Source organism: Podarcis melisellensis, assembly GCF_964234715.1.
Source record: "Podarcis melisellensis genome assembly, chromosome: 14".
Taxonomy (NCBI): Eukaryota; Metazoa; Chordata; class Lepidosauria; order Squamata; family Lacertidae; genus Podarcis; species Podarcis melisellensis.
This window is the reverse complement of record NC_138546.1, coordinates 31,383,044-31,400,656: the sequence shown is the minus strand read 5'-3', so window position 1 is coordinate 31,400,656 and position 17,613 is coordinate 31,383,044. Positions and strand designations below refer to the sequence as shown.

The window sequence follows — 17,613 nt, the reverse complement described above, 5'->3', positions numbered from 1 at the left end:
GTGGTATATGCTCTGGTCTCCCTGTAGGCACTTGCCTTCATTGCGGTCAGCCTCTGGAGTAGATAATTTACGGTTAAAGCAGTGGGAGCACCTCACATTTGTGGAAGAGGACAATTAAAATGTGATTGGGAAGCAAACTACATTTCTTCCTTGAAAGGGAAAATGGGATTACACAAATTAATGGATGAAAGACTCTCAGTGGCTATGAGCCATGGTGGCAATGCTTTCCCTCCACTGTCAGAGGTGTTGGGAACAGTACAGCAGAGATCATTCCACGTGCAACTTAAGGGTTAATTCTGTTCATGTTAAAAGCTAGGCAGGTGGAAATATTGCTTAGCAACCAGGAACAGTTGGATGATAGTTGCTGCGGAAGTTTTTTCTCTGTATGTTTGTTTGATTTCCCCCCCTGCTATGTACAGGAATTGGCTAGTCTGTCCAAACTTGGGTAGGATTGAACTCCTTGTATTCCCTCCCACTCTAGAGGGCCAAATTTGGTGTATGGAACTGGCTGGAATTCCTGAACAGGACTGAACTCCCTGTGCATCAATCCTGCTTTCTGCAGTCATGTCTCTACCTGCCAGACACCTGATGTCACATGTGACAGCAGCTGTAGGGCAGTTGGCCATGGTTTCAAAGAAATGGCTTGACGGGCCAAGTCGGGAGGCCTGGGTTTGCCACCTGTGTTTAACCTTTCTTTTGGAACGGATTGATGGCTAGATGCAAATAAATGAATCTGAACAGATCCTAGCCAAACCATTGAAAATTTAGCAAGGAAGGAAGCAACAGCTTCTTAAACTCATGTTAACAGTTGTCTTTCTCTTCTTTTTTGTTCAGAATAACCCAGCTCATATTCCTCCAGCCCTAAAGAAGATGATTCAGATGGCAGGCGAGATTGCGGATGGCATGGCTTATCTCAACGCCAACAAGTTTGTCCACAGAGATCTCGCTGCGAGGAACTGTATGGTGGCTGAGGACTTTACTGTGAAAATTGGAGGTATTCCCCCCCTTTTTTCAGTCCAAAGGTGAAATACAAAGGGAAGAAGGATCTTAGTTCTAGGTAGGGCATTTGGAAGCCACAGGTCTGCAATAGGTTTTTCCTGCTGCTTGTTATCATTAAATTTATTCCCCATCCTTCACCAGCAGGTCCCAGAGCGGGTTACAACAATTTAAAATTCAGAATTAAAATCAGTTAAAGCATACTACGTTTGCAAGAATAGGATGGGTCCTGAAAATGCATCTTCAGCAGCTACCTGTTTAGAGCTGTGCCTGTCACATGTCTCGAGAACAACACTGGGCAAGTCTATGTCTAGTGGAGAGCCAAGCACCCTGAGTGTCTTGGCTTTTAAGTTTTTAAGAAGAAAATGAGCAAAAGCAAGTTTCTGGCCATTTATTTGGGCTGTGGAGTAGGCAGAGCTTGAAAATGCTGTGGGCAGAGCTTTGTGAGATCACTAGTGGCTGCTGGAGTAAATGTCCAGTTTTCAGCAAGATAATAATAATAATAATAATAATAATAATAATAATAATAATAATAATAATAATAATTTATTTGTACCCCACCCATCTGGCTGGGTTTACCCAGCCACTCTGGGCGGCTTCCACAAAGACCAAAAATACACTAATATGTCATACATTAAAACTTTCCCTGAACAGGGCTGCCTTAAGATGTCTTCTGAATGTCAGGTAGTTGTTTATCTCTTTGGCATCTGATGGGAGGGCGTTCCACAGGGCGGGTGCCACTACCGAGAAGGCTCTCTGCCTGGTTCCCTGTAGCTTTGCTTCTCGCAATGAGGGAACCGCCAGAAGGCTCTCGGCGCTGGATCTCAGCATCCGGCCAGAACGATGGGGGAGGAGACGCTCCTTCAGGTATAAGGTAGAATTTTGGCTCCTCCTTCTCCCTCCTTATGACTGCAGATGAAAATGGTATTTGTGCTGCATCGTGTGAATGCAAGGAAGCACAAATAGAAACCTCCAGGGGAGCCACAACAGTGACCAATCTGTTTGATTCACTGGACAAATAATATTTGTACATACTGCCTTTCCTCTAAGCTGGTCAAGGCAGTGTGCCACATGGATTTCTCTACTCTCATTTTATTCTTCCAATAACTCTGTGAGTTACATTGCCTGCATCGCCAGGTAGGGCTGGGAACCCCCGCTTCCTGAAACCCTGGAGAGCTGCTGCCAGTCAGTGTAGCCCGTATTAAGTTAGAAAGACCCAATGTTGTGACTCTCCCTCAGGTGTCAGTTGTTGGCAGCTTGAATTGTTTAGAGGTAGTTCATAAGATTCTTCAGCAGCTTTCATGGCAATGTGGTACTTTTGTTTTGTTTTTACCATTATTATTGTTATTGTTGTTGTTGTTATTTTAACACGTGTCCTGTTGTGTGCCATGTAGATTTTGGCATGACGAGAGATATCTACGAGACCGATTACTATCGCAAAGGTGGGAAGGGACTTCTGCCCGTCCGCTGGATGTCCCCAGAATCACTGAAGGACGGCGTGTTCACGACAAACTCGGACGTCTGGTAATAATGAATGTGTCTGGGGTTGTTTTTGCAACATTCCCAGAACCCCTGCAACTTGATTATGGCATGGAGAAAACACCACATCAAGCTTTTGGACAACTCTGGTTTTTCCTGTTATCTATCCTATTTGTAGACTCCTTGCTGCGGCCCCTGTGTAATATAGTCTCAAGGGTGCTACTTCCTCTGTTTTGGAACTTCTGTCATGCCAAACCCCCAGTTTTAAACATGTTTAAACAAATACCTATATGGCTTTAAGGCTGGGTTGCTCCTGTAATATCCATGCAGGGCTACTTAGCAGCTGCTGCAAAAGAATTAGAGAGGAGAACTAGAGACATTGAAAGAAAACACCAGGATATATATATATATATATATATATATATATATATATATATATATATATATATAATAAATAAAAGCTTTGGATTAAATTCTTTGACATAATAGACTTAAAGCGGTAAAATTAGAAATTGTGTCATTTTGTGTCTATGCCGTTTTTCCCACAGCCCCAGAGAAGCATTTTGAAACTCCACGCTTTGGCAGTCATGCTTCTTACATAGACGAGTGTATTTTGGAAACCACTTGGCTTCCCATTGCAGAATTCTTGGGAAGGGAGAACCTGTTGCTCCCTTTGTAGCCCTGTCTTCTGGAAAAGCTAATTTCAGAGCTGGGCTTACATAGCTTTTATTTCAGATTCCACTGACAGAGTAAAATAACCACACTATCATCCAAGCTAGAAATAGTGTTGCAGGGAGGGGTGTGCGTGATTTGAATCCAGATCCCAGGGTATTGAGATTTTAGTTAGAACCAGGCAAGTTTCTATTAGGATGGATTCCAGCATCTGCATTCATGTGGAAGAGCCCCTTGTGCAGACACAAAATTCCTGTGTAGTATTTGGAGCATAAAATGTTACTTGCAATACAAAATCTATGTGACTTTGTCATAAACCTAGCCTCCTGTTTTGCAGATATTTTCTGCAGATCAACACTGGGTTTTTCCTTTTAAATCATGACATAATTTACACTTCAGGGAGGTGCATGTGTAAAACTGGCAAAACACTCAGAGCAACTGACCCAAACAGCCACTTTCCTAAAAGCTGTTGCACTCGTTTCTTTTTCCAATACGAGAGATTTATTACCAGGTCAGAAAAGGCCTGTGCCCCATAACTTGTGAATGGTTTCCTGAGTGGTGGCTTTGGTGTAGGCGCAGTCTTCCAGAAGCCACGACATATACTGGTTTATCACGTGTATATTCCAAGCCATAAAAGGTAGCCTCCAGTAGTCCACAGAAAGAATTCCAATGTAAATAATGTTGGGCCATCAGTGAACACATGGCTTGCTGTTTGCCCCCATAATAAAGCTGGAATCCTTTGATCTTTCCGTCTCCATACCTTAGAGCAGCCTTTCATTATGTATGTGGCTTTTTCAAGCCCTGCTCCATTTCCTCCTCAGTTAGGCCCGATTCCCATACCTCTGGAATTTCTCTGCTCTTGACTCATTTTGTTGAGGTGAGATATTGTCCTTCATTTGCAAGTCTGGGGTAGAGAAGGAGGTTACTTACTTAGTTGATGATGATGTGAGCAAAATACCCGATCCCCTCTCTGATGCTCACATAAGCACAGTGCACAAAAGTAGCCAATTCAGTTTAAACTTCTGTTTGCTAGAATGCTACCTAACTTTTAGGCTTTTCTTGTAGGTCTTTTGGTGTCGTCTTGTGGGAAATAGCCACATTAGCAGAGCAGCCTTACCAAGGCATGTCCAACGAGCAAGTTCTTCGCTTCGTGATGGAGGGCGGCCTTCTGGAGAAGCCAGACAACTGTCCTGATATGCTGTATGTATCGACCCATCTTTATCTGCCTTTCTCTTCTCACCTGACTGCCTTGACTCTGATGCTAACAAGCTGTCTGTGTCATCAAGGCAGGCTGAAGGGGTGGTGGGGGATATGGAACTGAGCTACCGCAGATTTGAGCAGATTGTTTTTGCTGAGACCCAGTTGCCCATGAAGATCACTTTCCCATTTACGCTGTTTCCCATTAAGAATTGCTGTCAGTGAAGCCAGAGCTAGGAAGTCTTATGTGGGCAATGCCAAACCTCTGTCCTACACAATGTATTGCATGTATTTCATTGACCGTAACTCCAGTTGGGAAGGGCCATAGCTCAGCAGTAGAGCTTAGCATGCAGAAGGTCCCGGGTTTAATCTCTAGCTAGAGTTGGGATACATACTGGCCTAAAACCCCATAGAGCTGTTGCCAGTCAGTGTATACTGTACTGAGCTAGGTGGACAAGTGGTCTGACTCCATTTCAGCTTCCTATGAGCCCCTGATTCTTTCATGTCAGGAATCTTCACAACACTAATGTTTCTTTCGGAAGGTTTTCCTCCCACCGGAAGCAGCTACAATGGTTAGCCAGCTTTAGGCTGTTTTGTCTCAACCCCCAGCTTTTACACAAGCTGGTCTCAAGCCTGGTTCGCTTCTCTGTGAACTGGCTTTCTGGAAAAGAAATGCTGCGCCTTGCTGTTTGCGATTTTGTCGGAGGCCCACACAAGGGATGCAATAGCTTAGGGGGCCCCAGCTGCTTCAGATTCTTGGGGAAAGAGCTTATTTGGCCAGCGAACTTGGGATGGTGTCCGGTGACAATCCAGTGTTGTTTTGCTGCTTGCTTGCTCGCTCGGGTTGGGCAAGAGGAAGAGCCTGTTGGAGGTTGCCATGGAAGTGGATTTCCCCCACCTTGCATTCTTTCCCTTCCAGGATGGGAATCTCCAGCAGGCTCAAACGGCTTTGAAATTATGCTTGACATTGTGGGAATAGTTCAGCAAGGCGGGCGAGAGGAAGGGTGTGTGTGCTTGTGTGTGTTTTGGAGTTCTGTAGAGGGAAAGAAATGTTTTCCCATTTTCATTTCCTTTGGCGGGGACGACAATGGACAAATAGATGAGAATAATAGGGTGTTTTGTTTTGTTTTAAAAGCTCTGAAGTCCCCCCCCCCCGGCATTAAGACTGAAATAATGTTGAGAAAAATATTTCACATATTTTTGTTTCCTTTGGGCATTTCCAAGCTATATTAGTCCCTGATTAAAGTTGAGGGTTTGGAATGAAGTTTCGTATAGAGTTAAATGTTGAGTTGCTAATAGGTACCAATTGACATGATTTATGGAATCAATAACTCTTCCTTCCCCCCTTGAATTGGCTTCAACTGATGGTCAGACTTTACATAATTCATTTTTCTGATCCTTCATGGGGTAAATGACTCAGTTTTGGAAAGCAGCAGATAACTGCAGAGCTTTGAATTCCAGCCCTCAATATACTGCAGAGCTTTGAATTCCAGCCCTCATACTGTTTGAGATTTCTGTATGTAGTGTGTGCTGTTGTGTTGTGCTTTTGCTATTTTTTGTTGGGAGCTGCCCATAGTGGCTGTGGCAATCCAGTCAGATGGGTGGCATAATAAATAAATGATGATGATGACGATGATGATGATGCTTTATGGCAGAGTTAGGATTTGAACTCTGGTCTCTCAGGTCCTACTCTGGCACTCTAACCACTACTCCACATTTGGCTTGTATATCCTGTTGCTCTGCCCCCATCATTTTGAGTGTTGTTCCAACCAGCATCATACACACCTGCTGTTGGTCCAAAGGGGGCAGGAAACCATCCATCGCCAGGATCTGTCCTCTTTGCTCTACTGAAGGACCAGCTCCATTTGGCTCTTCCTCTCCCTGAACTGTTTTCATTCCAGCTGCTCAGTGTAAAAACTATTAACTTAAGGGTTCCTGAATTTTCTTCTTGTCCTCTTCTCTCCCCATCAACTGTTCCTTTTGTATGGTGCCTTTTAGACCGCAAGCCTCCAGGCAGAGATTTCCTTCCTTCCTTCCTTCCTTCCTTCCTTCCTTCCTTCCTTCCTTCCTTCCTTCCTTCCTTCCTTCTCTCTCTCCCCAATTGCTCATATCTAAGCTGCTCTGGGAGCCTTCTTCAAGTGTAAAAATACTGTACCTATAATGAATCATTGCCAGCTTAAACAGGGGGACCCTGACGGACCAAGACGGCTGGTTGTTGCTTTTCATTTCCAGCCACACAACTGCAACTACATATTAATCCAGCCTCAGACATGGACTTCCGTTCGGAATCCAGCAAAGAAGATGCTGTTATTAGCATATTGGTTTTCTCTTCTCCCTCCCGGTTCCATCCACTTACAGATTCTTCCTCCATCTTGGGAAGTGCATCTTGTTTCCAAGACAGTATAAACAAGGCCTCCTTAACCACTCGGTGCGAGTAGCAAAAAACTTCCTATTATGGGAAGCACTGGCACTGGCTTAAAGGAAGTGTGATGTGTGCTTGCTGGCGCTGCTAGTCACGTGTCTCCCGTTCCACTGGTTGTGGTATCTCCTCAGCAATGCCCAAAGGCCACAGGGCAGGAAGCCAGCCCAGTGTCCCATGCTCTTGGCTCCAGCTGGTGTGCCAGTCCGTCCGTCTCCCCCCCCCCCCCCCGAGACAGAGCCTCGTCAGCTGGGGAGGAACAGCGATGAAGTAACAGAAATGGATCTCGGATATTTTTGTCACACTCTTTCTCCTTGGTTGTGAGGGGGTGGGGGAAGGTGAGGAGGGGGTGGCAGCTGTTCCTGCAGGCTGCCTGCTTTTCAAGAGGAGGGAAGCTAGGCAAACATAGGGCTTACTTAAAGGGGGATGGGGAAAGAACATTTCACCCCCTTGTCCTGGGTGTCTGCTGGGGGAAGGTAAGGGGGGAGTCCCCCCTCCTCAAATAAACCGTTATCCCAGATTTTCAGCTTTCATCTTTTTTAAAAAGTAAGTTTGTGGCATTTGTAGAATGTGGCCAAATGTACAGGCAGTATTCTTACTTTTTTGTGAGAAATTAGCCTGCTTCCCCTGTCATATTGCGCGCGCGCACACACAAACGCACACATACCCTGTCCAAAAAAATTATTTGGAACACCCATGATCTATTACCAGGCTAGAATTCCATTTTGTTATTCTGTTGAAGACATTTTTATGTAGACAGACCTTTGCAGCTGTTTAGTTTTTTTATTAACCAGTCACCTTACTGGTAATCTGTATTTTTGTTTGTACAGACGTACCTTGGTTCTCAAACAGAATCCACTCTGGAAGTCTGTTCGACTTCCGAAAACATTCGAAAAGCAGGGCTCAGCTTCCGATTGGCTGCAGGAGCTTCCTGTTCTCAATCAGAAGCTGCATCGGACGTTCAGCTTCCAAAGAACGTTCGCAAACCGGAACACTCACTTCCGGGTTTGCGGTGTTCGGGAGCCAAAACGTACGAGTACCAAGGCATTCAACAACCAAGGTACGACTGTATTCTTTTAAATGGTGTTTTCTAGTTACACCTTGCAAACTGCCCCGATACTTTGCAATGTGGCGGCATAGGGACACATTTATAAATGAATAGATACTCAGCGCTGCAAAACTAGATTGGTGGTTTCACGCCCGTGTGTTTTCCTCTCCTCTTTCCAGTTTTGAGCTGATGCGCATGTGCTGGCAGTACAATCCCAAGATGAGACCCTCCTTCCTGGAGATCATCGGGAGCATAAAGGATGAACTGGACCCAGCCTTCAAAGAGGTCTCCTTCTTCTACAGCGACGAGAACAAGCCGCCCGACACAGAGGAGCTTGACTTAGAGACAGAGAACATGGAGAGCATTCCTTTGGATCCTTCCTCAACCCTCCAACCTTCTGACAAACACTCAGGACATAAAGCTGAGAACGGCCCCGGCGTGGTGGTCCTGCGGGCCAGCTTTGAGGAGAGGCAGCCGTACGCGCACATGAACGGGGGGCGCAAGAATGAGCGAGCCTTGCCTTTGCCTCAGTCTTCGGCCTGCTGACCTTTCAGAACCAGGTGTTGTTTTTGTCGTCGTCGCGAAATCGTGCATCTGCACAAGCATCGGGAGAGGGGCGGGGGAGAGAGAGAGCAAGCAAAGCAAGCAAGAAAAATAACAATATATTCAAAAGCCTACTGTACCTCAGTGGATCTTCAGAACTGTCATAGCTGCACACAGGAGAATCCTCTCTTCAGTTTAAAAGACGAAATAGCATTTTTCTCTTTTTTTTCTTTTCTTTTTTTTCAATATGCAAGCAGAAGATTGTTTCAAAGCAAAAAACAAAACTCTGAATGTGGGGCACACACTCAGCCTTCTGAAACTCTTTGACAGTAACAATAGCAAATGAAAACTTGAGAATCTGATGTGTGCATCCCCCTTTCTTTCCTTCCTTTCTGCTTCATAATGGGAAACATATCTGCGTGAAGTTCAACTGTACGGCACTTTTCTTCTTTTTTTAAAGAATCACATCAAAAGAAAAATGGCAGGCCAGCAGAGGCACACACACACACTCTCCCTTTCTCTCTCTCTCTCCCCCTCCCTCCCTCCTTCTCTCTCTCTCTGTCTCTCTCTGTTCCCCTTCACAAGCACCTGCTGAACACTTTAGGTTGTTACAAAAGCAAAGCAGGATTTAAAGGGGGGCAGGGGGAAGGACTGGATTTTTAATATTATTCCTTAGTCTTTTTAGGATCACCTTAGAGATAAAAAGAAAGGCCATTATTTGTCCAAGCTTGTAAACTGTTTTCAACGCTGCCAAATTTTGCCAAAAACCACAACACAAAACGAACTTTCTTTTAGGGGTGTTTGTTTTTGGGTAGGCATCGAGGGGGTGAAATAATCACATGGTCCCTTAAAATGAAATGCAGACCAATACACTCCAATCATACACTGGCATTATTTAAAAAAAAAAAAAGATCAGATTGTCTAGATTATTTTTTTTTTGACTGGACAAAAAGCCTGATTTTTTTTTTTAAATGCAGTTGAGAACCTAAAGGAGAGGGTAGAGGTGAAATAAATTACCTCCCCTTATATGAATTCTGGACAAAACTGGCACTGGTTAGCCAAATCGGGGGGGGGGATGGGGCGGAGATGAATTTTGTGCAAGAATTCAACAGCACTACGAAAAGGAAATAGACAGAAAAAAAGAAGGAATTTCCATGAGTTGTTCCTGCTCTTCCGTGGCAGGCTTGCGGGGAAATACTTAAGAGAAACACACACACAAAATGGAGAAGAATAGCCAATTAAACGGATTCAAGCATCCAACACTTTGTTGACCTTTTTTCTCTCTGTTATTAAGACTTCAAAGGGTCTTGCAGTTCTATGTTAGACCATGGATCATTTGCATACACATTGTCTTTTTGTGTCACTTTTATAACTTTTTTACAGTTCAGATGCTCATCTATATGTCTGTACAGAAAAAAAAGCTGCTATTTTTTTTGTTCTTTATCTTTGTGGATTTAATTATGAGAAATCTTCAGGTCTACCCCCTTTTTTTCCTCTTGCCAACCCCTCCCTCCCCATTCCCAAAAAAGTTTCTAAATGCTTTGTACTATAATGTGTAACTTCTCTCTTCCGCCAACCCCCCGCTTTCCCAAGACGTGATACCTGAAACATGATTTGCCATCAACTGTTAATGCCTTTTATAAATATGTTTCTGTTTCCTCCCCCCTGTCTTCCTCTCTCTCAAATCTCTCTATTCCTCCCCTTTTCTGTTAGTTATTTTAACAGTATCTATAGGCTGTTTGGGCAGGCCTGGGTGGGGGGAGATATATTTCTGGTAGCGTGACTTCTGCATCCTGCCTAAATATGTATCCTCCTCCTTTTTTTAACCGTCTCCTCCTTTTCCTCGCCCTTTGCCCGTAATACAGCACCCATGTCTGTTACAGTGCAAGGTATGATGCAAGCTCAGGTCAGGAAAACAAGTTAACTATTTAGTACATTCTTATTCAGTGTTCATATTCATATTGGTGTATTGATAGCCTCGCCCCCATTTTCCTTTTGCCTTTGTTTTATTTTTGGTTGTCTCTGTCAAACAACCACACGCATAAAAAAAAAAAGTACATGCATATGTATTTTAAATGTTGGGTGCAACAGCTGTTGAGCTGCCAATACCAGATTTGGGGGTCATTTAAGAAAACAAGGGATTGATTGGTTTTTAACCCTTTCATCCTACGAACAGCACGTCTCTTTTAGTTCTCAGCGCTGGCAACTTTGTACAAGGTCACAAAACCTCTGTGTTTGTTTTTCTTTCTTTTCTTTTTGAAAAAGTAGGCTCTGGTGGTGAAAAACGAGGGTTGCTGATAGTTCCAGCTTGCAGGAAATGGTGGGTGGTTAAAAATGGAGGCAAGCCGCAAGAGGTCTTGAGCGTTTTTCGGCCACTGTTTGTATGTGAGCCAGTGGTTCCCTTGCGGCAGCTATGAATATCCGCATAAGTTCAGACCAAACTCCCCAAACAAAGCGAGGAGTAATTTGTTAGCTGAGTTGCATATGTTCTGTAGAGGAACAGGGAGCCTGCAGTTTGCAAAATCAAGGTGCCTTAACACTCGTTAATTCACCTGTACTTAACTGCATGGAAGTTCTGTATTAGCACTGATCCAACCAAAGTCTGACAGCAAAAAAAGAAGGGTTGTTCTGGGATGGAAATGTTGAAATATTTCATTTTGGGCGGGAGGGGGTGTTTGACTGAGAACAAAGAATTAAAATATAATTGCTAGATGTGACTGGAGATAATGATATGTTTGTAGTGCTTCCCCTCCCCTCATTTGTGTAGCTTCAGTCCCATTATTTCCTTTTTCACCTATCCCATAGTTAGCTATATCCCCCCCCCTTTATAAAAAAAGAAAAAAGGAAAAAAAAGGTATTCTATGTAGGATTTTTTTATTTATTTTTGTGCTATCAGTTTAAATCACTGTAGAGACGCCCCATAATAAATTTTAAATACTGAGATAAGGGTTTTTGAGTTATGACAAGGGGACAGTTTTTTATTTTTTCTTATTTTTTCAAACATTTATCTACCTCACTCTTATTTTTGTGTGTGTATATATATATAAATATATATAAATATACATCTCTCAGCAGCCAACAGTATACTGTTGATATACCGGTAACCTCATTCATTGTACAAACCACATCCTCCAGGTTTTGGAGAGGAGAGGTCACTACCAAATCAAAAAGGTCACCTAAAAACATTTGTAGCTGCTGTTTTAAAAAGACCGTTTATGCTTTCACTTGATGCTGTGTTGAGAGTTGAAAATCATTGTCAGAAGTCATTTGAGCTGAAATCAATAGCTGCTCTTAAAACCTGTTGAAATGGATGGGCAGGGGGGAATCCTCAGTGGAATATGCCCATGTCCTCGAAAAGAATGGCATAGTGAAGCACAACAGACCCAGGTCATCCTGGCTGAGAACTAGTGGCTCTCTGGGGTTTAAGAAAATGACAACTGTTAATACATTTATCATGCACCAGTTGTGTACTGAATTTGGATGGTTGCTCTGCTTTGTACGGATAAAGAGTCCAAGCAGATGCATGTCTTTCAGATGCCCCAAGCACACACAAAAAAAGACTGCTGGAGCAAAGTGGTACCTACATAATAATGATGAAGTGTGGCAGGTTCCGTTCTTTGGCTAAAACAAACAGTGAAATGTGCTGTCCTCAAACCAAGAACCCACTCAATGTACACTTTAGGAACTTTGGTGGAGAGGAGTGGGAGCTGCTTCTGTTTAACAGGAGCACTGAGGCATGTTTCATTCTGTGCAGATTGAATGTGCTGATCATCTTGAAATCCTTTTCCCCACACCTCCAAAACTCTGCTTTAGGTGTGGGTTCTGACCATCCCGTCGTCAGATTTGTCACGGCTTAATCCTTTTTTATTCTGCGTACCTGATTCTGGAAGTTGTTCCTGCAGGTATGGCTTGTGGCACCTAATTGTGTTAGTTGACTATTTTTTGGAATTATGGAGCCTCTTAGATACATGGCCCGTGGTTACACACTTCAGTTGTCGCCTTGAGAGAGCATGACTATCTAGTTCCTGCGCTTGACCCTGGGATGAGTGGGAGGTGGGAAGGAATCTGGAATGCCAAATGTGCCGGGCTTCCCCTGGCTTAATCTCTTGGTTTTGCCCTTTTCTTCTTGGTGATCCTTTGTGGTGGTGGTGGTGACCTCTGTTCTCTTGCACATATTAAATCTCCACAACCGTGGGGATCCTCACTCAGTCCTTTCAGCTGGCTAAGAGGGTTTTGTTTAAAACTGTCCAAGTTATTATTATTTTTTATTGTATGTAGGTGGTTTTGAAATATTAGGAGAGAACACTAACAATGTAGTGCCCATCTAAAAAACACATTTCAGAAGCATTCAAGGGTAAGGCAGTCATGTGACTAAGCAAGTGGGCCCATGTGATAAGTCAGCCCATCTGGACCAAACCACCTCGACTCTACCATTGCATTCTGCACTCACAACATTTATAATAATTCCATTTTGGTTTCCACAGTCCTTTGTATTGGGATTTGCGTGCGTGTGTACATGTATGTGTCCCAGATCATATAATATACCTGGCTTTTCCCATACGGTTGTTTATGCATGTCAAACAGAGAATTAATGTTGGCTTCATATTGGGCATGAGGCTGGGGTTTTCAGCAAGACTGTTGTCTTGCACGGGATGGAGAACTGATTTTAGATCTTGATGGGCTTGAATTAAAGATGTTTGGATTAACGTTGTAAAAAAAGAAAAATCTACTCGTGTTCTTAATAGTAAACACAGAAGATCTTGGCTCCTTCAGTCACCAGATGTGACTTACCAACACAGATTGTCTTCATTGAAGGAAAAAAAGAAAGCTGAACTACCAGGTCCGTTATGTATTTTGATCAGAACATAAGAATAACCTTGATGGATCAGACCAAGGATCCAACCAGTCTTAGCATCCATTTTTCCACAGTGGCCAACTAGATGTTTCTAAGCAGTCAACAAGCCAGGTACGAAGGCTGTAGCCCTTCTAGTTTATATCCTCCTGCAAGAGGGTTGTTGCATCTGGATCCAGATGTTCCATTTAACTTACATGGCCATCAGCCATTGTTATGGCCTCTCGTCCTCCATGGAGCCTCCTTTTTAAATCCATATAAACCAGTGGCTATCCTTGTATCTTGTAGCAGCAGGTTCTGTGTTTTCTTTCATGTGTCCTGAACCTTCTACCATTGGGTGACCCAGAGATCCAGTCAATGAGAAGAACTTTCTGTAACCCGTTTTCTCTCCCTTGTGCATAATTTTTTTTAAAAAAACCTCTACCATCTGCCCCCCCTAATGTTTTATATTCTAAATTTTAAAGGCGCTGAACTTCTTAGTTTTTCCTTTCTGGGAAAATGTTCCAACCCCATGGTCACACCTTTTCCAGCTTGTTGAGATGTAGTGAGCAGAATCATACCCAACATTTCAAGTGACTTTGCACCAATTGATTAGGTTATTTGTAATGTTATTTTCAATAAATTTCCAAACAATACATAATTGGTTTATTTCATTGCCACTGCACATTAATAGCCAGCACAACCTCCAGTATGTATTCTTGGAAACAACTTGATGGTTCAGACCCCATCAAACATGTATGTGTAAAGTTAGGGTTATTTTTTGGTCCATTGTGCATCACACAATTTCACTCCCCATGTTCTTCTTTGGAGCTTTTCATGGTCAGTATGAGTGTTCACTAATTAAAAAGCATCAGTCCCAATACAGATCCTGTTGGGACTTCGTTGTTTATATTCCCCCATTGAGAGGTTTCCCCATTATTCTTCATTTCTGCCTCCTGTTCTTTAATCTTAGTAATCCATAGGAGGAGTTGCCCTTTTATTCCATAACTGCTAAATTGATCCAGGAGTCTCTGATGAAGGATTTTGGCAAAATATTTTTTAGAAGTCAGAGAAATATAATATCTATTGGATTATCCTGATCTACCTGTTTTTTGAAAATCTCAAAGAATTCTAAAATATTGATGAGGCAGGATTTCAATTTGCAGAAGCCAATTTGCTGCTTCTGTTTAATAATTCTGTCTTCTGTACATTATGCCAATTTTACTGGGATGGATGTTCGGTGAATGGGCCTGTCTTTTTCCTGGTTCTCCTGGCTCACTTAAAAAAATATAATTGTTGGGATTTGACTACTTTCTAATCCTCCAGTATAGAGGCCAGTTTGTATTGAAGCAACATGCAAATTTTTAAGAGCAACAATTTCTCATTTGGAGTTTTCAAAGAACAGCACGTATGCCGTCCAGAAATGGTGACTTGTTAACTTCTGATCTTATAATTAGCCCCAGATTTTCATTTCATGACACCTCCATTTGATGTAGTACCCACCCCCACCCCCAAAATGTGATTCATATGTGTCTGTCACTGAGTTCTTTTAGTGATGTGCTGGAGGTGGTTTGGTTTCAGAGGAAGGAATTTTGTATCAACACAGAAGTGTTGCATGCTTGGTTACTATTAAATCAGATGTTAACCTTGTTATGAAAAGAACTAGACACCAAAAGCAGAGCATGAGGTGGGGCTAATTTCCAATTAATTTCTCCTCCTTGAGAGAAGAGATGTTAAGATTCTTTCACAGTTTAACGCTGATGCTACTGTTGATACAGAAAATAAAAGAAATGCTCAGCCTCAAGTCTAGTCACGAGATGGAACTGCTTTTTAGATCTCTGGGAACCTGCTGTGGGTTGTTTACTACAATCCATGGCTGTATGAATGACACTCCTGCTGTTGATATAATGTTCTATGTAGTTCTATTTTTTAAAAAAAATCCATTCCAGTAGTCAGTAATGCATTCTTGTTATGCTCTTTTAATTTTGTTTTTTCAATGGTGTACTCCATCACTGGATAACAATGAGTGGATCTATTGGGGCTCCTGCCATAGTTGCATAGCCCAGCAATGAACTCTATATACTGCGACCCCACTCTTTTAAGCATAATTAAAAGGAAAAAAAATGTTGGCACAAACAGAAATAACAAGAGAGCATGTCCATATATATGTGCCGACTCAATGGTTATGTATAGGTTAAACCCTTTTTTTCCCCTGCGGGTGCTGAAGATACAGAACCAATGGGGTTGTATTCTAGAAGTTGCTGGCTATCATCTCAGTTTGGAAGACCAACTGGTTCTGAGTCAAGGCACTTAACATTTCTTTTTAATAGCTTTTTAAAAAGAACTATAAGGAGGTCTATCCAAACTGAAGGCAGAAAATATGCAAGACACTGTGAAATACAGGTATGGGGCAAAGATACTGATCTACAAAGACACAGTTTGCCCGAAGTTCAGCATAGTTTACAAAGCATGACAACATCCAACTAATTAATTTGACCTTGCATAATTGAATTCCTGTCTCAGTGTCTTTGCTGTGGAGTCAAGTACACTATGTAGAACTTTATTACTCATGATAACAAGTTTACCCTGATCCAGCTCTCCGTGTGCCCATGGAGTTCTGCACACCTGGCTTCCCTGTTCACCTTAATGGAAGGCAGCTCCGCTGAAGTAAATGGGGAAGTCCTTGCTGGAGTAGCGCATGTGCTGTACGCACGTACTAGAGCAATTGGAAGGGATTGCTGGACTGGGCCACCTGATCATAAATAAGTGTTGCACAAGTTCCAGATGGCTTTCATTAGATGTGCATGTGGAATGGGTGTGTACCTGTGTGTGGTTGTCATCTTTTACTTTTGTATCCTTTCTGTTGACTAGCAATCCATTAGCATTTTCAATAGGGCTCTTAAGTCCAGTAGATTACGGGTAGTCAGTTGACAAAGCTCTGGTTTACAAAACAAAACCCTTATTACATATTTCATTGCATTTTATAAGTACATAGAATGATTTTTATAGAAATGTTTGTAGTTTATAAATGCCTAAAATAATTTAAGGGCACTTTTCAGTGTGTGTGGATGTATGTCTAAGGTTTTCTTTCCCTTTCCTTTCCTTTTTAGGATACTGGTTTTACTAGTTAGCTTTACAATATGCCAAAAAAGGATCCTGTACCAACTCTTAAATCATGGTTCATTTGTTGCCCCAAATACACCGTAAACCCAGAATATGTTCTGTATCTTCAGTCACCTGGTCTTCCAGAGCCCTCTGGATGGGTGGGATCATCTTCAACTGGTCATTTCACTTATACTGTATGGGTGGCAGGTTGGGATAAAACCTCATTGGTTAAGGAAACAGAACCATTGTTGCTGCTACGCAGTCTTTAGCTACAATCCTCAGTATGCTTCTTTGGAAGTAAATTACACTGAAATCCAGGGTAAATGCATCTCCAAGTAAACGTGTTTGGGATTGGATTTATTGTTTGCATTATTTAAGTACCTGCTTTATTGTTGCCTAGGTTGATTGAAGGATTTGACTGCATAGTATGATATCGTGGTGAAAAGCCACTTTCAATACTTATCACTGAAAGAAAGACAACTTACGTTTACAGATTCCTTATCACTTCTATTCAAAGAAAAGGTGGCTTCGTATGCAGCCTGTACAATTTATGTAGATATTTAGCAACGTTAAATCTTTGTTTTAAATGACCATCAAAGGTCCCTATTTATTATTCTCATTATTTAAACAAGAATACCGAAGATCCAATTTCTGTACCCAAATTAAAACAGCTCCTTCTCTTTACCCGAAGGCTTCTGGGTAGTTCTGTTGCCTTTTTAAATATTTTTTTTCTGTTTTCTAAACCAGTGAGGTTTGAGAAGAAAGGACTGGCCAGAGTTGTTCTACCTCTGGAACAAAAAAGTTGGAAAAAAACACAGAAACTAGAAAGTGCTATGGAACTGAATGCATTTGCAAACAACATTTTCCAAGTTACCTTGTTTAAAATATAAAGTTTTTTTAAAAAATAATAAAAAATAAAATAAAACAGTAATAACATGGCCAATTTATTACATAAAGACTTGCTATGTATAAATTATTCCTAAAGAAATTCCTGTGTTTATATTAAAATGAATCAGTAGATGATGAAAAAAATTCAAAATGTTTTTGTATATTCTGTTGTAAGAATTTATTCCTGTTGCGATATATTCTGGATTCTTTACATTATGAAAAAAAGAACCTTTTGTCTATTTTGAATGGCTGAAGCTAAGGCTCCTTTAGTTTCTCTTACTCTGCTTTTTTTCTAGTAGTTACAGTACTACATAATTAAGTTAAATAAAAAGAATTCTGTATGCATTTTTGCGTACTGTGTATTGCCTTTTATTCAGAATACAAGATACTTTTTTAAAAATGTAGCCTCTTCCAACAAGATGTGCTCTAAATGAT

The 17,613-nt window shown here is 41.9% G+C and overlaps 1 protein-coding gene across 1 annotated transcript in view; it reads left to right on the top strand.

The window, feature by feature from the left end:
- The window catches only part of IGF1R (insulin like growth factor 1 receptor), a 181,499-nt gene extending 163,976 nt beyond the window's left edge, over window positions 1-17,523 (top strand). Inside the window, exons 18-21 of the mRNA XM_081888411.1 lie at window positions 835-994; window positions 2,391-2,520; window positions 4,213-4,347; window positions 7,991-17,523. Coding sequence (XP_081744537.1) covers window positions 835-994; window positions 2,391-2,520; window positions 4,213-4,347; window positions 7,991-8,357 — 792 coding nt within the window. The 3' untranslated portion in view covers window positions 8,358-17,523. The remainder of the gene's footprint in view (window positions 1-834; window positions 995-2,390; window positions 2,521-4,212; window positions 4,348-7,990) is intronic.
- Window positions 17,524-17,613: the final 90 nt, after the last annotated feature.